This window comes from Gallinula chloropus (genome assembly GCF_964237585.1).
Source record: "Gallinula chloropus genome assembly, chromosome: Z".
Lineage (NCBI taxonomy): Eukaryota > Metazoa > Chordata > Aves > Gruiformes > Rallidae > Gallinula > Gallinula chloropus.
The window spans coordinates 12,256,670-12,279,118 of record NC_140089.1 but is presented as its reverse complement, the minus strand read 5'-3'; the positions used below and the strand labels follow the sequence as shown (position 1 = coordinate 12,279,118).

Sequence of the window (22,449 nt, the reverse complement as noted above, 5' to 3'; positions counted from 1 at the left end):
TTATGTCCCCATGTAATTACATAATTATGTGCAAATATAAAGTCTGCCAACCCCACTTCCCTCCTGAACTGTGCTGGTCCCTAAGTAGGGACTTAGCAAATTCACAACAAAGGAATTCTTTTAAGACTACAGTCTTAAATTTTAAATTGAGGGTACTGAGTGTGAACAGCCATGTGTGTGAACAGCCACTGCTACCAACAATAACTGGTGGTGGAGAGGGTAAAATGCAATTCACTGCAGCAATTTGTTCCCAGTTGGAGCTAGCTGCATCCCCAGGAATGATGCAAAGATGCCTTGGGCAAGTGCTTTTGCTGAAGAGGTTCAACAAAACAATGGACTCAAGCTCTGTGGTCAAGTGGACCTCTGCACTTTCAACCTCATCTTTATTCAGTTTCTCAGCTTGAGGAGTCACTGCATATTTTCCAGCCTCAGTCTGATTCATGCCTTTCCAAGACAACTTTGTTCTCAAACACAATTTAGAATGAGCACAGTACTGCCATATAGAGATAGATGGAAGGAGCTAGCAGTGAGTTCTGCCACAGGAAATACAATTTTCCAGTGTAAGATTAGGGAAAAAGTATGACTGGGAAGATGAATCTCGAGAAAAATCTAAAGAAAAATTAACCTTGGTGTGAACAGGAATGGCTGCTGGGTAAAAATGAGGTACAGCCTAAAGAGGCAATGACAAAAAAGGGAGATGGATGTTTCGCCAATTCAAAGGCTATACTGATCAATATTTCACATACATTCCTTCCCATTTGTGGGTCATTACTCTTGATCAACAGGTGCAGTGTGTCACAGACAGAATCTATCAAAATGACATAGAAAAATACAAAGCCTTACTCTAGCTATCAAGCAGCAATTGCTGGGTCCTAGTTTGGTACATAATCCGTGTGAGTGACTGCCCACTTACAAGCTGAGCCTTCTGGAAATGAATTACCTGCTTCTGTGTTGAACATCATTGTAAACGCTTCATGGAACCTGTGTAAAGTTGCTGTGACTGACTGCAGGAGCTAAATAAGAGAGATCCCTGGACTGTACAGGAGTAAAGGATACAAGACCAAACCAAGAATAATTCCCTTGCTACTTGACGTAAATGGCATGACCTACAGGTATGTTTAAAGAGCATCCACTGGTTTAGTTTAGTAGATTTGTCCCAGCTGTGACACTGCAACTTCTAAAATTGGCAAGTTCTTGTTCAAGAGAAATGGATGAAGAGGAAGGGATGCTCATGGGAGATACAGCAGAAGTAGAACCAATTCAGGAAAGTCTGGACTTACCAGAGCTTGCCCCACAATGGCACAGACCTGCAAGTGGTCTTTTGTTTCTCCTCACTCTTCTTGATAGCTAAAAACTTTCAGTACAGGAGGAGTTCTTCAAAGACAGTTTTGGAGCCACTTTTCAGAGTCTTTCAGTCACCTGAACCAGCGTGTTGGACCTGTACTCACTCAGTTATGCATGCTAGGTTAGTAAAACTGAAGATCAAATAAGGACTACAGTCAGGTAACGCTCTTGGAGCAGCTCCACCAGCCTTCCTTTCAGACCATCGTGTGGAGGTTACACTCAAAAGACCCAATTACTTTAAAGCACAGCATGCCTTCCAGCTGTGACCTCATGCTTAAAGCTACCCTTAAAACCCCATACTTAAAACTTATTTAACACTGAGAAAATAGAAAGCCCATGGGACTATTCACATGACAAATTCAGAACTTTTTTTCAAACCAGAACAGCTTTTTTCCCCCCTCCTTTCTTTGTTGGCAGGTCTTTAAGAATCTTTCAGTCCTCAAACCATGCCATTGCGTTTTTTCATGCCATAAACACAGGGAAGGTTAAGGTTTACCTGGAAACCACTGTATTGTACTGCTGAACATGAAGGAGTTAATGAAAATCTAGGGAAGTGGAAGAACTGGGATTGCCTCAGAGGCAATGTACTAGCAATAGCTGTGCAGGAAAGAAAATTATATGGTCTCCCCTTGTATTTTTAAACTGCAAGGGGTTTTCAGAAGAGAAACTGTAAAAACTACATGCTGCCTACCAGATTTTTTCTCTCCAGCTTGCATGCACGGTTTATTCATTCTATGCTCCTGTTTGCTTTTCTTCACAAAAAGACAAATCCAACAGTTTTTATAATATGCCTTCTGCAGTTTGTTGAGCCAGGGCTTATTTTCTCTATTACTCTATCTCATATGGCAGAAAAAAACAGTTCCTGTTTCTGGAGACAGTCTTGCGATGCTAAGGCTTAGAGCAGTGGTCTCCAAACTTTTCTGATGATGCACCTCTGTCAGTAACTTTTTGAGCATGCATGCCCATATATGTATGCTCATTTATTATTTACACATATATATATATATTTTCATGTATTCCTGAATTTCTAGTGTTTTCTTTCTGCAACCCAGTGGATCATCTCTGGCACCCCCAGAGGCTGTGTGCAACCCTCTCTAGAGAACACTGGCATACAGGAGGAAATATATATTCTGGAAGAAAACTGGTACTAAATAAAGCCATGTTTTTAGCTGGAAGATACTTAGAATTTATTCTGTGTCTTAGTTATTTTTCTAGGAATACAGAGAATACAGCCCTGGACACATCTATTGGAGTAATACTCTCGTGCTGAGGGGAAGCTCTTGATGTCTTATCCCTGGGGAACTACTACGAGGTTACATAAGGTTGTCTCTGCTACAATTGTTTTCAGTTCTGAGACAGCTGTGGTAATTAATACCATTACTGTCTGGTAATTTTCCTGAGGTTTAATTCAGAAGATTGGGTTAAAATATAGAGTAACAAAAGGTCACTGAATGAAGTGCTTGTCAGGAACAGATGTGTCAGCTACATGAAAAAGAAAATTCCCCAGATACCTGTCTTCTTAGATGATAATATGATCTTCAGACAAGCCAGATCAGAAATAGCAGTGAATACATACTTTTGTTTAAATATGCTTCCTTGTGTTGAATTAATCACACAAAAAAGAAAAAAATGAACAAGCTGAATAAAAATAAATTAAATTTTCTTCTATGAAAGTGTGATGTTAAAATGTAATTTATTTCATATTGGCACAATTTTAATGAACAAGTTAAAAATGTAGTAAGAGATGCAGAAATAACCTAACAATCTATGTATTAAAGCAGTCAAAAGTTTTTCTTTTTTTTTTTTTTTTTGTCAGATCTCTTAAAAAGCTAGTTTTCTAGTGATTAAGCCAGCAGAGGTTTGCAGACAAGATGCTCAAGTGACCACCACAGGGAAGGAGTCAGAGCCCTGGTAAACTGGGCTTCTCTTTTTGGGGAGAATGGCCATCCTACCACTTCCTCAAGGAACACGTAGAGTTGGTTTGATACTTGGCTAAATGATTTGAAGAGGAGATAGTGTACTTCTAGCTACATGCTTTGTAACAGTGAGAACACGGTACCTACGTCTTTTGGAACACCTTGAGCTAGCAGTGTATGATCTAAGCTTCAGGCATGCTGGATTTTTCATTCCTCACACTTTATTTAATTTTTTTTTCACTTGACAGTCTAGGGAACTTTACAGAAAGCTGCTATTCTGGTAAGAGGCCTACATCTTTAGCTGCCACGAACTCACGTAACTCCTCTGATTTGATACCAGGACATAAAACGATGGAGACTTTCTTTCTTTCCTGCACTTAGACATGAAACCTGCTGCTCTTCTGTTCTTAGTGTGGTATCTTAGTGGACTGTTTCTAGGCTGAAGTCCTATATCTGGTACAATTTAGCCGCCATCCATGTTAGGAAGCAGTCATGATTATATTTGAAATTTGGGGTGTATTAAATTCCCACTCTTTCTGGTTCTTTGGCTCTTTTGGATCTCTGTGTTAGCTCTTTTAGCAGTGGCTCTCATGTGAGATGGTCTAGAATCACTGACAGACCCTGCAGATGGTGATACACATAATTGAGTGGAATCAGATATACCTGTGCAGTGTGCTGGATCACTTTTTTAAATGCTATGTTACATGCCCTGTTTGTTTCCAGGAGTGCTCCCTGAGGCACACACTGTATGCTTAACTTCACAGCACAGTCATGCTAAAATTTGTCTTGAGCACTGATCTGAACACTGCTGGGCTTAGCATTAAGCTTTTGAGGCTTAATGCTTCCCTTCAGCTGCAGACCCTCTCTGTCATGTGGATGTATTTACTGCACACTGTGAATGAGGGGAAATAATCGGCAGCTTGTGCAGGTCCTCATTTATACGACTCAGGTTCATGGCTTACCTCTGTGACAGCAAAGCTTCTTTTCCCACACGGAACCACCTTGTACCATTTGTCATGCAGAACATCCATGAAACCGTGGGACTTGTACTGGCTGATCAGTTCAGAGATGTTTGAGGTAAGTGGAGAGTTGGGAGGAAGACCAATACCATATCCTAGAAGGAAAACCAGTACAGTCATGCCTCTCTTACTTGTTTGCTTTTTGCTAAAGTACGTCCATTTCATCTGTCAACTACCAGCAATGGAAGGTGAAATTGGCATTGTGTTGCAGCAAACCAGTTCAAACCTGGATGCTGGATTACCATGGGCTGGAATGCTGAGATGAGACGTTTTGCTGTGCAAAATGCAGTAGCCTAAAACAAAGAGGGCATGCAAATTCAAAATTATTACGGCCACAAAAGTAATAAGTAAAATTGGAGGTTCAAAAAGGTAGGATGGAGGTTATGGGTAGATGAGTAAATGTGTCTTACCTGTAGAAACAGCCTTCTGCATGCCCTTGCCACAGGACGTTCTTTTTAACCAGCGTAAAAAGCCCTTAATGTCAAGCAAACCATACTGTGATCTCTTTACATTTTTAGATTAGTGGATGGATGTCACTGTGGTGTCAGATGTGACATTTTCTTTTCTTCCTACATATTTTCTTATGAGAAGCTGAGTACATGTAAATATATAGATGGGAGCAGTCTGTATTGTTGTCACACAGCAATTAAAAGCCCAGGGGCTAAGCTTTCCATTTGTGCAGTTCTGCTCTGGCAGTGACATGGAATTCCAGATAGTGATTAATACAGTTTCTAGGCGCTATGTGGTCTTTCAACATTTTCAAGTGCTGGTAAAGGACTTAGGTTAAGTGAAAACTGTGATTCTGTGAAAACTGACACAGTAACTCTAAATGTGGTCTTTCAATTTGCAGAATCTGGGTTTTGACTTTAGAAAAACAAATACAATTCATGCCTGGAAGACACGCATTTGCATGCAGTGATGTCCTGCCAATTGCCTGTAAACATTTATTTCTAGTTCACTGTGAATTTTTAACTTCAGAATTCCAAATTTCAGACTGTTTCCTTGAAAAAAAAAACAAACAAAAAAATCAAACAACAAAACCAACATGGGAAGAAAGAAAAACCAGCCCCATCAATGCACAAGTGATAAATTTGCCATCAGAGTGGCTTGCTTTACAGTGATGCAGAGCGATGTGATATGCATACCTACAATGCAGTAGTCTCCCTTGCTGCTGATTTTTGTACCTTGTGCCTATACTTCTACCCAAACATATCTGCTAATGTTGAAGGAATGGTCTTAGGGAAGGCACAGCTATGGTTCATGAATACCACATTTTCAGCATTAAAGCATTTTGTAGTTAAGTGATATCCAATCCAGTTACGTAAAGACATACAGTTCAGGAGTTATTTGTGGGTTGTAGTTTTTCTTCTGTATTGAAATTTGCTTTACTTGATTCAGGGCGGTAGAAGCTGATGTTTTACTTCAGTAGATCTGACCTTTCTGAAATGGAAGACTTATCAGGCTGCACGTGCACACACACAAACCCTGCTGCAGCCTGAACAGCTCTCTCTGCATCCATCCTCTCCAATAACAAACAGAAAAGAAGAAAATGGATTGCTTTCAGGCCTCTGGTGTGAATTCAAATGGGAGGCACGGATATATGGTACAGCAAAAAGGAGCGTTCCACAAAATGCCTCGTGCTGGTGACTTTTAGCTCAAATGATTAAAATGCCCAGCTTCCTCTGGCCTTCATTTAGCATATTGCCTTCTTCAATCAGGCTGGAACATTCCTGAAGGAGGTTGTTTTAATGCGCATTGGGAACGGACAGAGTGATTGCCCTTGGAAAGGAGGAAAGAGGCAGCTTCAATCATTTTCATTGGCCATCTATCACAGAAGCGATTCCTGAAGTCTAATAGCTGCTAATGTGCTCGCCTGGCTGGAGGCAGCTTCAGACAAGCCTTGCTTCCAATCCGCCTCCCATCTGTCCTTGCTAACACACCGGGGCTGCAGGAGGCTGTGTACCAGGCTGGGCTCCTTTACCTTCAATTAACTACAGGTTCAGCGTGAATCTTAAGCTGACCTTTAAAACTGGAACAGCATTTATCTGATTCAGATGAGAGCAAAACTGTAGAACATCATTTTGAATGTAATCCACTGAGTTTTGAATGTGTGTAATGAAAACAAGCCTACAAGAAGCAAGCCTCATTTCAGGAGCTACTTTATTTCACTGCAAGCAGTGAAATGGATGGTGCCACCTACTTGTACGGAGACTGTCTTAGTGATTTGAATAATTCCTACACAGAGCATGGCCACAGATGGCACAGATCTGAAGGTTCAGAAACCACAAAAAAGGGTGAACCCAGAGTAAACCAAGAATTTTACTATGATCACAGAATCACAGAATCATAGAATGGTCTGGGTTGGAAGGGACCCCAAGGATCCAGTTCCAACCCTCCTGCCACAGGCAGGGCCACTAAACCTCCAGGCCTGGATCTTCACAAGGGTGCCCAGGGCCCCATCCAGCCTGGACTTGAATCCCTCCAGGGATGGGGCATGCACCACCTCTCTGGGCAGCCTGTTCCAGCACCTCACCACTCTTTCTGTAAAAAACTTCCCCCTAATGTCTAATTTAAACCTTCCTTTAGCTTTAATCCATTCCCCATTTCCTGCCATTGTCTACCCTTTTAAAAAGTTGATTCTTCTGTATCTTCAAGGGGTCCATTGTTTCACGTGTATACTTTGATTAAGAACAACAAATCACAATAAAGCAAATGCAACACGTGATAAATACAGCCATATGTTGTAAAACTGTTTTTTACCTTCAATGGCAAAGGGTTTCCCCACAGTCAGAAGCTTGCAGTCAGCATCTATTGATACTTCATAATCTAAGAGTGCTTTATCCATGATGAAGGCATCCAGTTTCTCTGGGTCATGTCTGTATTCAACATCAAAGTCAGAAACAGAATCACTTCACAGTCTAAGACCCACTGATGCTCAGTGAACATTTATCTATGCGGTTCTCTGGAAGATTACTGAATGGAAACAGAGGCCATGGGCTGTTACTCTGAATGCAAAACTGCTCTTTGTTTTGAAGGAAGGAGTTGTGCGTGGAATACAAATTGTACATCTACAGCACAGCAGTGGAGGTAGGACTTATTTTGCTCTCATGAGGTACTACTGATCTGAAAGATGGAAACTACTACAATATCCTGGTTTTGGCAGGGACAGAGTTAATTTTCTTCTTAGCACCTGGTGTAGTGCTGCGGTTTGGATTTAGGCTGAGAGCAGTGCTGGTCACACACTGATGTTTTAGTTGTTGCCAAGCAGTCAAGGACTTTTCAATGTCTCACACCACCCCACCAGCAAGTAGACTGGGGATGCACAAGAAGCTGGGAGGGGACACAGCTGGGACAGATGACCCCAACTGACCAAATGGATATTCCATAACATATGATGTGATGCTCAGCATGTAGCTGGGGTCTGGGACAGCGGGCAGGACAGCCCAGGGTCTTGTGGAGCATCAGCTTCAGTGGTGAGAAAATGTGCTGTGCATCATTTGCTATGTATATTCTATTATCATCATCATTGTCATTATTATTATTATTTTCCTTTTCTGTCCTATTAAACTGTCTTTATCTCAGCGCACAAGTTGTAGGGTTTTTTTTTTCACTTGTTTGTTTTGTTGGTTTTATTTTTTTTCAAATGTCTTTTTGTATTATTGGGTTTTTCCCTCTCATGCATCCCGCTGGGAAGGGGACAGTGAGCGAGTGGCTGTGTGGCTGTTTTCGCTGCCGGCTGGATTAAACCACAATGTTAGACGTTGACTCAACTGAAAGGCAGCACAAATTGCTACTGGAAAAAAATAATTTATAAAATACTAGTGCTATCCTCATGTCTCATTCGTACAAAAAAGCAAGAGGGTAAGTTCTACAAAGCTGTTTCTCCTCCTTTCTCCTTGAATATGTGGTAAATTAATTTCCTTCACCAAGATCAGCTTTTCTTTATGTTCAGTCTTCATGAACACAGAGGACTGAATAACATAACCATTTATAAATAGCACACTTGCATAAAATGGTGATATAAAATAACAGTTGCAGTGCCTGTTTTGACCTGATCCAGGGACTGCACTGTCCACTATTTTCAATTTAGAGGTCCAGGTATTCTCCTGATGAGAAATTACATCACTTCATTGATTTCAATGGATCGATTCCAGTTTAACCCAAAGGAACTGCCATGTATCTTAATTATCATTAGGATGGCTCTGGGAAAAATACATAAACAGGAAACAACTTCTGGTGAAAAATTCTCAGGCCATCTGTTATGCAATTTCTGTGTGTAAAATGAATTAATTATTTCAGGCTTATTAACACCTCTCCTGTTTCCTGGCAGAATGATACAATTGTGTGACCCCAGATTGGCAGGCACAAATGTCTCTGAAACACAGTGATGCCATGACTCTCTAAAGCAAGAAGATTTGGTGTTTATTACTTTTTTTTAAACAGCCTAATGCTTTTAAAAATTCATTTGAATGATAAATACTTTAAGGTTTTTCTCCTCCCAGAATGCTGAAGATGCTGAGGAACATCAGGTGCAGCTTTTGCTTGGACTGATGTTTTTTGACCCACGTTTCTCATTGCCTGATGAAGGGGTCCCAAGCACAGAAACCTGCCAGGATTTATACACTGTCCATGCTTGATGGCACCACAGCAGTGTGAAGTGCTGTTTACTTGGAAACACTCCAGCTGGTCCTACGCTGGCTTGTTCTACCTGCCTCACTCCCTCCAGGTGATTACAGCTTTTTTCTCTGTATCTGCCACACTCCCTTCAGTGACTGTTTTGTGGGATAAGTGACACTGAGAGCAGAAAACCCAATACCATCTCACTGCTTTGTGTTCTGGTCAAGGGATCCATGCTGTTGCATGCAGAGGCTTACTTTAGGTACGCTACTCCATCCGTGGTGGCGGGGACGTTGTACCGCCGCATGTACTCGTGCATCTCTGGGAAGCTTTGCCTCACATAGTCCTCCGCGCTGCTTTCTCGCACGGTCCCGAACCGGAATCCCTGGGATGGGTGGTGGAGCTGAAGAGATGAAATTACAGATTAGCGGAGTGATTGGCTGCCTTCACACCTGGTATCGTGGCCTCATGTTGGAACACGGTCACAAACCCGCAGCAGTCACACACCGCTGATGTTTTCCTGCAGTCAGTGGAAAAAAGATTGGGAGTTGAAAGTCACCAGGTGACTGACTAGCCTGTTTGTGTACCCTCAGGATTTTCTTTAAATGTGAAAAGCATTTTCCCCCAGGCACAGTGAACCCCCAAATCTAGGTGTTTAGTCATAGTATTTGTCTATAAACCAATCAGGCAGCATCACGAGAAGCCTCTAGGCTTCCTAGGATCCACTTTATGGGGCTCCAGGCAGACAGCAAAGGACCCAAAGACTGGATTTATTCTGGCAGAATGTCTTTTACTGAATCCTTAAGGATGAGATTGAGTCTTCTGTGAAAAGGTACCATTTTATTTTCAGAAGCCTAGAGACCACAGCACAGACCACTGCTGTCTTTGCTGGCGCTCTCCACAGGCATGCTAAAAACTTAAGTGTTGTGGACTCGAAAAAGTCTTCCCAGGAACTTAGAAGGAGGAAGAATACCCTTCAACATAGCCCAAGCTGTAAGCTTGAGTACCAGGCTATACACACATTTCCCTTTTGGAGTTCTGTGTCCTTTCCTTTAACAACTGGCTCCACCTTTTGCAGTAAAGCCCTGAATATTTTGGATAGTCACAAGCTTCAGAGACCCTTGTTTGTTTTCAAAGCATTTAATGACTCATGGGGAAATTTTCAAATTGCAGTGGAGGTGTCTGTCAGTGTCCCCTACCACACCAAGCACCTCCTTGAGATGGAAAATTGTTGCCACGACCACACTAACTGGAAAGCTTTAAGCAATGTACCGGCCTCTAAAAGGTCAAACTTTCAGAGCACAGTAAGCCAAATAAGCTAAGGCTGAAGTAGTCATGCTTTATTTGCCTCCCAGGAAGCTCATGGTCTTCACAACATCTTGCAAAGATGATCTCACCATGGCCATGCTGTGCTTTGCAAAAACGAAGCAAAGAGGTCCATCTGGCTCTCTGCATCATAATCTCTGCATTATCATCTATGTAAAACAGAGTGTAGGGCAACACAAAGTCATAAAAAGCACCTTCTCTGCTCTTCTCCTCAATGACCCCATGGCTAAAAGAATATTCCTAGCTTTCTGAAGAATAGCAGAGGTAGGCTGTAAATGCACCATACTATAGTTCAGTTTGAAAATAAGAGAAAAAACTTTTGCATGGTATTGTGATGGCCTGGAAGCTATGAATATATTATATTTCTGGTAATTTTTAATCTGCAAAGTAGGCAGGTGGTTTCTATATTGTCCTCTGCTGATCTGGTCCCTTTGTTGCAATCCAGGGATGATACCTGTGGATAAATGCGAGACCGTGGCTATGGAGTGAGTCTTGGCATGTTTTTAAAGGTATTCTGGTTCAGATGATCACAGTACAAGCGATATGTCTCCCTTTGGAGCTGATCATACTGCAGTTGTGCCAGGACTGTGAGTGCAGAAGTAAATGCTCTTGCTCAGTAGTGTGGAAACCAACATTCAAGTACCAGAAGACACAAATAACAGATATTGGTCCTGGGACATTATGGAGACTTCCAGCACAACACTCTCAACACAAATCTAGTTTTAGAGGCACTGAAGATGACTTCTTTAAAGAACAAGCCTGGAGTGGGATCCATCCACTCTATGTCCCAAGAAACTAGTCCACACAGTCAGTACTAATCCTTGGGCATTTTATTTCTTGGCAGTTTCAGCCAAGAGAGCCAACCCCCCCCCCCTCCTCTGAGTCTCAACAGTGAACCATATAGACTTTCAAGTCAATTTAGGTGTTTGTTGTGATATTTGCGGCCCACTTAGTGATGCCCATTGCACTGTCACATCTGGTCTGCAGATAAAGACTGCTGACACCTGACTTCACAGGGAAGTATCCCGCACTCAGACTGTCACCAACATCTACATCTAGCTAAATATTTAAGCCTGCATGAGAAAGGCTAGGACAAAAGAGAGAGGAAATGGCACCTCTGTGCAATTTTCTGTCCTAACGGCTTTACTGAGGATTGTCCATGCTTTGTGTTGGGCACACTGTCAAATTTCACCATAAATGCTGACAACATTGGAATATGTATTAGATCAAAAATCCATCTGGCTTAATATCCTGCCTCTAGAAACACCATATGTCTGGTGGGAAGTCTTGGAAAGTCTTTGTAGGGAAGTTATGCAGTGATCCTTTGTATCCCATGCTCTTCCTGCTTCTGGTAATCTTTGATTTTTCTTAAGCATAATTATGTGCCCGGAACTTTGTGTTTGATGACTCTCGACTCCTTTTATGAAGGATAAATTTTAGTAGTGTTTTAATCCTCTGTGTCTTGTGGGACTTGTATTTTCTTCTTACTTCTGCTTATCCACATGAGGAAAAGGTTTGCTTGCCAGCTGTAAGAACAGCGGATTAACACTGCTAAATGCTGCCAAAAGCAGATAATGGACTACCTGTACTACCTTCACTGCTAATCTGCTAAGACCACTAAGGGTTACTTGCTTCAACAGAAGAAAAAAACTTTGGGATGGAAACAAGACTGAACACTTGTCACTGCTCCTTTCTTACTTTTTGTAGTCCTCTGCTGGAAAGAGTCTGTGAAAAGATGGAAATCACAAATACCTGTGCCCCAACAGGATCTGTACATGTCACAATCATCCTGTGAGTCTTATTAGTTATCTATTTTTATATTTATATTTTTCGTTTTTCGTGCTCTGCTTCTTTTTTGTGTTTGTCATGTTTCATGAGTCCTATATTGAAAGAGTCTTTCTGTTTTCCTTAAAGCAGTAACAGACTACTAATGCCTAGGGCTTCAGAGAAGTTGTGAACTGTGAAAAACTAGGATTTGATGAATAACAATTTCAAGAATCAAAAATAAATTGCATATTTTTCTTAAACCAGTGCTTTGGAGGAGTTACTTTTTAAATCAGTAATATCAAATATAAAAGCTAATTTATTGAGAAGAAATAGCTGTCCAAATTATAGGCATTTCTAGGTTGGGGAGATTACGCTTCTGTGTATACTTTACTGTGCTTCTTCATTGAAAGCTCAGTCAGTATGAAAGGGGAACAGCCATCACCAAGCAGGTAACGGGCACTAGGAGCTGTTGACAGTTTTTGTATCCATAGAGTACTTGGAGATTTGCTGGTGATTTGAGTATGATTAAAAATTAATGAGTGCAGTAGCTGCAAATCCATCTCCAAACATGAGCTTTCTTGGCATTTGTCTTAACCTTATGCAGTTTCTCAAAAAGCAGATACCTATGGCTGTAAGAAGTCAAAAGAACAAGGTGGGTTTTGACCTAGAGAGGCTTTCAGGGGACAGTGAAGTCCCAGCTTGACAATTAATTGAACTAGATGTAAAGATAGAGCAGTTTCCAGAACTGGGGTACCAATGCTGGGTCCCTGTGACCCCTAAGGAAAGTATCTACGGTGGGCATGCTGGGCTGTGCTGGTATTTCTGAGAATGAGTCTCACTGTTTAAGAAAACATACCATAGGTAAGAAAACAAACAAGGGGTAATGGAATACCTCTAAGTGCTAAGGAGGTGAAATGGTTGTTGGGTCACTTGAGCACTGAGGTAAGAGGCCATATAATGTTTAAGCAAGTCAAAAGCTCTACAGTGCCAGAAAAAAACCTTGGGACTTCTCAGAGCCTTCTGTACCTTCTATAGCATTATGCTACTACCAGACAAATGATGTTTGTGCTGCTTACTGCTAAAAGCAAATACTGCATCTACCAGTTCCCCTGGCTTGGCACCTTACCTCTAGATCTTTTTCATTTCTGTCTTCTGTTGTGAAAACATCTGCCGAGTGGGATGTGGAAAACTTATTTTATCTGAGATGTTGAGAAGAACTGGGCATGGACATACAGCTATGACTTGGGGTGCCAATTATGCATGAAAAAAACAAAGTGATAAAACCACTGGAGGAGAAAAAAGAAAATACAGTCCTAAATGTCAGAGATTTTGCATCTACTTGGCACATTCCAGTTTATGTAATACAGTGCTGTTACATTCAGTGTCATCAGTTAAGCTAGGAACACCTAGACTCAGACTTGAAAAGATTCAGGCATAGAAGTATCCTATGCAAGTTGGGATTTAAAACTGAAAATTCGTGAGATGCTTACAGCATCTCAAAAGTTGGGCATAACCCAAAGTTGAACTGTTGGGTTTTGAGGTCTTTCTAGCAGGTTCTGCCTTTTGTAAGACCTTTCAGTGCCACAAAGCCAAAAAATTTGGCTCAAGTACTTTTCCTCACTTGGCACCTTGGTTGTTATGTCTACTACCTTTTTGCAGTCTGCATCACACTTGCTTGTCGTGTATTTTTTCAGTGTGTAAGAAACCCAGGTGTTTGGAATATAAATACAGCAAAAAGATGGTCTCAGCTCCAAAAAGCAGGCAGTGCAATATTGCCTTCTGATCATGTGGAGCTGAGCTTGCTGGGAGCTGTGAAGGGATAAGGAAGGTATAAACACAGCAACTGTTGGGAAGTGAAATTATGGTTATTATTTGCTATAAACAACGAGCCCATAAATGACTGAAACTTAGGAAATGCTTTCCCAGTATTTGATCAATGGGGTGCACTAATGCCTCACTCAATCTGATTCTGTGCATCTCGATAGCCGTCTGGAGGAAAAATGCTTCAGGAACTCAATTTCTAACCAGCATCTCAAATCATTAAAATTATTTCATTATTCATTCAGTTATCCTCTCCTTCCCACAATTCAACTCCATGAATTATTCTTGGATGGAAATGGGAAAAAGGCAACCCATTATACAGTGGCGTGCAGTGCCAGTGGCTGCACCCTGCAGTGACAGATGCAGAGTTAACACGGATTCAGCTTTCGCCACCACCACCTACAGTACTGCTTTTTAAATTTTAACAGGATATAGAAAGGAGGAACAGCTCTGGAGACAATTTTCTAACTTTTCCAGCTACTTCTGAGAAAAAAATTAGTATGCAACGGTTCCAGTAGCTCCGCTTCTTGATAACGCTCCTTACCTGGTGTAACACCAAGTGTAGTGTTTAACGGGCATCTCATCTATCAGCAGAACTGCTGCTTGTGCCAGCACAATCTCTGCCAGGGAACCACCACAGAATCTTGAAAAACTGTCCAGTTTTCAGTTGCTAATTACTGGAGAAGTGCAGCATTAAGTGGTCTGCTCTGCTGTGAAGAACTATCATGCTTTCAGAGATCTGCAGATCTGCAATGAGACTTCTGCTCTCAGAAGCTGTATGAGGTATGAAGTGCTACCATTTTATCCTGCTGTATGAAGCAATACCATTTTATGATGCCTTATGCAGCCAATTCGTTTATGTGGTTGTCTACCTGCTTAGAGATTTCTAATGATCCACTGATAAAAGAAATGCAATTCCTAGTTTCAGGGAAATAGTAACAAAACCACCAAACAACGTAGAACTCTATCCATGGGCTTTTCCCTACTTATCTGCAAGAGTTTTTGAAAACTAGTGAATATTTATGGGGTGCAGAGGGAGATGAAAGAAAAAAATTATTCACAGTGAGGCACATGAATTTCAAATTCTAGCAGATGAAATTTCACAGCTGAACTTCTGGAAGTGGAGGCACTGTTCAGAAACTGTCCCATGTGTTCAAGGCTTGGGAAGTGGAGATGTTCCCACAGCCTCCAGGAGATGGTGTATTCAGAATACATTTGAAAGCTCACTTTCCCTTCTGCTGCTAAAAGTGTCAGTGGAGCTGATTCTTGGCTTGCCAGGATGTCAGATTTTTTTAAAAATCCCATCACATTGAATCCAGCTCATCTTGGTCATTAACTGGCATAAATCTTTACAGCTGCTTTGAAATCAATAAGCAGTTCCAATTTAGAAACAAATACAGAGTCCAGTGCTGCCAGCTTATTCCCTTGCACTGCAACAAGAACAAACATGAAAAGAAATTGAGACTTGAAACATATAGAGCCTCTGTATTGATGGTTCCCATGTGAGGGTGAATAGGAACTTAATGGTGAGTTTAACCCTGTTTCTCAATAGCACTGAAAGAGTTGTCTGGACAGAGGAATCTTTGAGCTGGAATTTGTTCCAGGAGAGCTGAGAACTGGGAGATATCAAGTGCAAATTACTGTTGGACAAATGAGTAGACTGAGGAAAAAAAAAAAGGAATCTAATTCCCAACAGGCACTGTTTCCATTTGTACTCTGTTTCCATTTGTACTTCAGCAGCACAAAGCAGCTGTAAAAATGGCCCAGACAGCCACTTCATCGCTGATGCTCTGCTTCCTACCTGTAAAACTGGGCTGATGCTGCTCTAAGGTAGGTGAAACTCTTTTCAAATTCGAAGCAAGGGAAGGAAAGATGTTTGGCTGAATACATGCTCAAACTACTAAAGAGTTGTGGGTGATTTCTGGTTAGATAATCCCTCTTATCCTTCCATCCTGTGCCCCAGGTCTGAGGCTAAAAAGCTATCACAGTTCTCTACAATCAGCTGAGGGCTGGAGGGGAAACCTAATGCTGCAGCAGCTTAAAGTAGGTAGCTTTCTTGACTTCAAACCAATCATCTTTCAATGCCTTTTTCTCACTGAAGGTTCTCCTGCTCCAGCTGTTGCTGGTTGATGAGGGCAACACTGTCAGTTCTCGTGCTGCTGGCCATATGGCAACTGTCCCACAGGTACCAGGGCTGTACACAGTCCTCTGTGGTGACAGTGTCTGACCTTGTAAGGTAAGGCTACTGCTTAGTTGTTTCCAGGAAAACAACAGACAACAGTTTCATGTTGCACTGGATCACCAGTTACTAGGACAAAGAGGTTTCCAACTGCAGATCACTAACTGTCTACCAGTGTAGCCCTAATTTCTTAAATATGTCATCTGCTATTGGCTTTTGGTTCAAAAGCATCAAGTGAAGGTCAGTCAGAAGGAGACCTTTGTTTCTTACAGATCCCACAATAGAACGACGTGTTACCTTTTTTCTTTTTTTTTTTCCTTTCTTGGAATACATTGGGAACACTGGGATGTGTTAAGCACAAAGTGTAACAGAAAAATGATGGGCTCATTTGATTGCCTTGACCTCTTGCACAATGAAATATGGACTACAGTATTTGAATTGACCTGGTGTTCAGTCAAATCTTATTGTTCTCAATGAAAACTACTTTTTTTTTTTTTCCCTAGAGGGTTTGACCCCTTGTCATCCCTGAAATCCATGGGATCGGTGAGGGAGCTGACTGAGGACTTCTGTCACTAGGAAGGTGAGCCCAGGATAGTGTCTGGGGCTCTGTTTATAGATCACAAGGGCTGTATTTTTTGTGAACAGTCATAAATATCCTCAATGCTGCTAAGTCAGCTGCACAATGATCTTCCATCTGCCAGGTGATAAGATCAACCTTATGGGTCTCTGTTCTCTGCTCTTTTGCCAGTTACTTCCGCAATGTTTTCTCCTTGTGTTTCTCTGCTTCCCTTACTTCTTGCAAAGGTCTGAGCACCATGTATGATACAGCTGCTATTCCTGACAATGGGCTTTCCTTCTTATTTAAAAATAACTGCACATATAGGTACAACATAGCTTGAGAGTGAGAAAACTGATGTGAAGACAGATGTGAACACCTCCTAGCGTTGAAAGAACACACTTCATGACCACATGGAATGAAGACAGCAGGACTTCCTCTCTTCTACCCATACCCCTACATTCTCTGGATCAAACAATTAGCATGGTGAGGTAAAGTATGGCCAAGGCAGTAGGTGACAATACAAGGCATTCTACATAGGTGCTAATATGTAAAGATACCAAAAAGCTAACAGTTGGCAAGAAGGCATAAAAAGCAGATCTTAGTGGGAAAGGAAACTTGATTTAGAGAACAGTGCAGTGCATTGTCTGATAAACTTTGATTAGAATGATAAATATCCAAACTAGACATAATCTGAACTTCTAAAGCTGTAACCTTACAAGAAAGCTTTAATGGCGATGGGGAAGGTAAGCAAGTCAAGTATTCATCACCACTAATTGCATAGGAAGCTAAAGAGGCTAAGATTTCAACTCCACAGACTGCAGGCGTCTTTCATTCTTCTGTGAGATAGCTCTGCAAAGCATTTTCTTTACTCTGACCACAGTTTGATAATTTCTCCTTTGAGATTTTTTTCCCTTCAGTCTCTGTGGCACTTAAAGTCCTCTTGAGTTCAAATCCTTCACTGACTCATTAATACTCATAAAAGCACCATTTATTAATTAGTGGGCTATGATGCTGTGAGTCATGACCTTCCTGTATCCAGTGACCTCCTGCACAGAAATGTATGCTCTATAGATTTTGCAGCCAACTTCTTTTAATTGTAAAAAGAATCCTGCAGTCCTGTACAGATACTAAACCCCACAGGAACAGTAAGATTTCTGTTAACTCCACTAGTTTGTTGCTTGGTTGGGTTGTTTGGGTTTTTTTTTTTTTTCTGTATAATTTAATGCATTTAATGCATATTTAAATACATGCTATTTCGTTATATATTTAACACGTAGCAGTGCAAGTGACACTCGTTATAGTGATTCATCTTAGGCTGTTGCAGTGAAAGACCATAGCAGTCTTTAAGAGCATTTTCTTCAGTGCAGTTCCTACAAGGCTTCCTTGTTTTCAGGAAGAAAATTTATCAATAAACACACAACAGTTATGGCCTCATTCTAAAACTTGCTGAGCTTGAGGGAAAATATCATTAAATGCAGGGGTATTTGAATTGTGCCTCTATGAAAAAAGCCTATAAAGTGGCTGGAGCTTTCCTTTTCTATGGTTTTGCGATGCTAAAGCTCATCTGTAGTTACTTACCAGGGTATTTCTGTACTGCTTTAATACAGGTAAAGGGGCAGGGTGGTGGTGTGTGTTAACTAGTATAATAACAAGGCATCTATATGAACAGATTTTCCAGAAAGGAGAGCTTGCACCCTCACGTTTTATAATTTAAATCTGGAAACAAAATTCTGTGTGGCTGTACATATTGAACTCCTGAGTAATGAAATCTCAGAAAAATCCTGTCTATATTACACAAAGTCCTTAGTTTTGAAATAAAAACATGGACAGCTCGTAAAAGGCGAGCATACAGACAAGGGAATGGAACAGAAGCAGAGATTTCTGGGGGCTAAACCTGAAGCACCCCAAGGTGGCTGAAGGGACTCGCTGGGTGGGGCTTGTCGAAGTGACTGTAGGTGTCTGCAGTGTATCCCCTGGGGCACCTACACCAGTGATGGCCATGCTGGTGCATCATTATGCGTGATGGAGAGAAGTAGGTGCTTTCAGTGAACACTTTGGGTGATCTCACATTGATGTGTCTTCAACAGCAGTCCAGTGTGCCTTCTTCTCACAACTACCAGTAAAAGCATATGAGACTGAGTAAATTATATATAATGTCTCCACCGCAGAGATGTAAAGTTAAGTGAGGGAACGCAATGAAACTGCTGATGGTGGGATTCACAGACCTAGCCCTTTTCCTTAAATGAAACACAACAAGTTTGAAATTTTCCATCAAAATACAGTGTGGAAAGGAACCTTGCCTTACCTTCAAAGGGTGTTTTGAAGGTAAAATGATTCAGAGAAGTAAAAATATTACCACAGTAAATTAACAGGCATAGCTACTCAAGTGTATCCTAAAGATGGCAAAGAAAAGCTGACAGCTGTCACAAAAGTGACAACCATTAGATAGCACCTTAAAAGCTCATTATGTTGTTGAAAGTATGACACTTCTGGCAAAAAGAAAGGCAAAGCATTAGACCACCTTATGGAAAATCTGTCCAGTTACTCAGCTTCTCCAGTTGTATGCTTTCTTGCTGACATGTCTGAAATGTTTATTCTGTTCTCTGGGCTTCAACATGTATTTTGCCTCAGATAATCTGAACTATTCAACATAATACTGACTTTAAGGTGCATCTCCAACACCTCTTGCATTAGATGCTGGAAAGTGAAGTCCCTGCTTCAAGTTTCCTTGACACTAAAAAAAAAAACTCACTCCCTGGGGAGATCCTGTAATACAAAGCCCGTTTTTTTATTTGATAATGAAGACTTTTACTGGGTCTGGGCATTAGCTGTAGGCTCACTGGACCAAGGAAAGTACTGACACTTCTGTGTACTTAGAGATAATTTGTTATTTTCCCTATTTGTGGCACTGAGATCTAGCTTACTCACACACAGCTTGTACCACTTTATGGAAACCATACTGGAAAACGGAAAATAAAGTCTCTGGGTTTGTCAAGGCTGGGTAAAAGACACAACAGCCATAAAGGTACATGTTTCGGAAGGAGAATGGTTGCAAATTCTTTCATGTGTACCCAGACCTTTTTACTTAACAATGTGCTGCTTCTCTGACCAGCCTGTGCTGTGTACTCAGCTTGCTGCCATAGACATGTTATGCAATCACCCCCTATCAATCAGGATAAAAAAGACAGTGGCCAGTTGTCCCAGGCTTATCTGTCCCCATCTGGATACTTACATCCTCCTCTGGAACCAGCTCTGTTCTAAGGAGTTCCCTACTGCACCCTAGCCTCACACTCTGACAACGTGCATTGGTCCCAAAAAAGGATAAAACCCTTGAGTGGTGGCTGAGGAGAATGTCATCACCAAGGGACTAAGGAGCAATACAATAAATGAGGTGACAAGCAGGTTTGGGAGGTGTCAAGCCATCTGTGTCCAGGCCATTACGGGCAGGTAGGACAAATGATCAGACCTGCTCAAAGGCAGGTGGTCACAAAAATGATGTAGAAAACCAGGATGTAATCTGATGCAATTTGATTTAAGGGATTTGGTGATGCCCATGCAAAAAAGTAGAGGACCAAGCTGATTTTCAAGTGAGTATTACAGTTTGCATGCCCGTAGGCTGAATAACTGACCTTGTAGTCAACTCATACAACAGTGTACCTGGTTTGCCAAGGACTCTGACAAAGAAGAATGTTGCAATTATTTGTGCATCCAAAGATGTGACACTGGAGAAAAACTGAAATAAGACTGTGGGATTCAGATGAGAGAAGGGATAAAAGCAATACAAAATGATCCAAATAAAATCTTTTTTCTTCTGTCTCCTCTATCTGCTTTTAAGCTTTTATAAGCTCTTAAACTTCATTGCCATGTACTGCAGAGAGGAAGGAATCAGGACACTGCTGCAACTTTCACTTGGGTAAGTGGCACATTCATCCTGTAACTATTCTCTTGTGCTCCAGAACATGTTCAAGCGAGTGTCTCCCTCAAAATCTGTGTCTGCCAGTTTCCACTAGCAAGAGATGATTGTGTAAAATGCACAAGATTAGAAAATGAGAGAGGGCAGCTGTGGCCCAAAATTGCGGATTGTCATAGAACATACTGAGTTGGAAGGGACCTGTAAGGATCATTGAGTCCAACTCTATTTGGTCCATTCTCTCAGAAGAGTGAGATTTTAAGGGTGGCAGGACAATGCTTTAATATTTCTGCTACTTAGTGGATATGTTGTATCTCCTGCCATAAAGTGAGCAGAAATGTGACCTGGTAAAGGGAGTAGCCAGCAATGACAGGTGCTCCAGATGTTTGGCTTTAGCCACTCACCTTTGTTAAGATTCTTACACAGAAAAGACATACCAAGTTTACAAAACTCAAGACATATTCCAGGAACTTAATTCTCCTGCCTCCCATTTTGCTTACCTTCTGCTCTATTTTGTCTTGACTCACTGGTCATTCTTCCCTTCAGCAGGGTGACATTTCTATATTCCCTTATTTCTACACTGTTACTGCATTTAAAGGTCCAACTGAGATATCTATAATGCTGTATTCCACTTTACTTTGTAGTTACAGTGGTTATGCTGCGACTCACTTTCTTTTGGTTTCTAATGAAAATGTTATACCTTTGAGACTTAAGCAACACAGAAAGACCATGTTGCTTTTCTGAGCCACAACAAGCAACTGCTAAAACATTGTACTGCTTTGTCAATTAAACATCACTGTTGTAACATGAATTTTTGTAGAAAGGCAGATGTTACTTATTCAGGCAGTAGCTAATCTTTTCTTTTCTGAACAAGAAGAGAGAACACAGATATTCCTGAAAATACTGACTTTAGGTACCAGGTTTCTAATCTTGAGAAAATAAAACCCTTTAAAGGAACTTGCATTCCTTCTTACTGTTTGCAGTCTCATATGGGATTTGCTGTTTGAGGCTGCCAGCCTGAAATTACATATTTTACATCATCTTAGGAAGGTAGCTCCTTTATTTTGAGCTTTGTTTTTGAAATGAACCTTAAAAGCACAGTACAAGGGCATAACTATCCCCAGAGCAGCAGGAAAATGTTTAAAAGTATATTAAAATTAAAATAATTATTTCTGCATCCCGCTGCCTTATTTTTTGAAATGGGTGATGACCACTGAAAGGAATAAGGTTAGCAGATCTGCAAAAAAAAAACCCCTTTAAATTACACAAAAAATGTAAGTAGCTAAGTAAAAAGCGGTGCATGCACCTCTGCAATTTTTGTTCCCCAAATGGTCCTTTAACCTAAGCTTTAAGCCTTAGAGAGAGCTCTGAATGGGCACTGCTCAGGCTTTGTGAGAGAAAAAGTTAAGCCAGCACAGTTTCTATTACGACAGCTTTTATAGACTAAAACTTCGGAGACAAATGCATGAATGAAATACAGGAAACTATTTTGCAGTTCAGGTAATGGCAGGCAAGCTTCTTCCATGAAATCCACCTTGTCTTATTCCCACACTGGAAACTGGTAACTACTCAGAAGCTTAGATCTAGTCCATGGAGCAGGGAAGTGCCTGTCTCAAAAGGCCATTAATGCCAGTGATTTAATGGGATCACTGAGGTTATTAACCATGAGCCATTGGTGTTTCTGTTCAGGACTAACACCTGTGTTTGCAGCACCTGATAGGCTTCAGTACTCTGCACTCAATTTTGTAAGTCAGCAGCCAGGCTTTACAGTGCAGCAGCTTTAAAGTTCCATTTTCTTGCAGTTGCAGCCGTTTCCCAACACCCACCCTAAGAACTCCATCTGTGGTCACAACAGCAATGCAGGAAAATGGGATGTAATCATATTTGATTTGATGGATTAGGTGATGCCCATGCAAAGAGTAAGAGGACCAACCTCATTTTCAAGCTAATGCTATGTCTCATACAACAGTGACTGTAACAGGGATACAGAG

At 41.2% G+C, this 22,449-nt stretch overlaps 1 protein-coding gene across 1 annotated transcript in view; it reads right to left on the bottom strand.

The window, feature by feature from the left end:
• GRIN3A (glutamate ionotropic receptor NMDA type subunit 3A) overlaps positions 1–22,449 on the bottom strand; it is a gene marked incomplete at both ends in the record, with an annotated part of 77,715 nt that overhangs the window by 11,580 nt on the left and 43,686 nt on the right. The window contains 3 exons of the mRNA XM_084278354.1: positions 4,223–4,374; positions 7,040–7,155; positions 9,154–9,299. Of these exons, the coding sequence (XP_084134480.1) occupies positions 4,223–4,374; positions 7,040–7,155; positions 9,154–9,299 (414 nt within the window). The remainder of the gene's footprint in view (positions 1–4,222; positions 4,375–7,039; positions 7,156–9,153; positions 9,300–22,449) is intronic.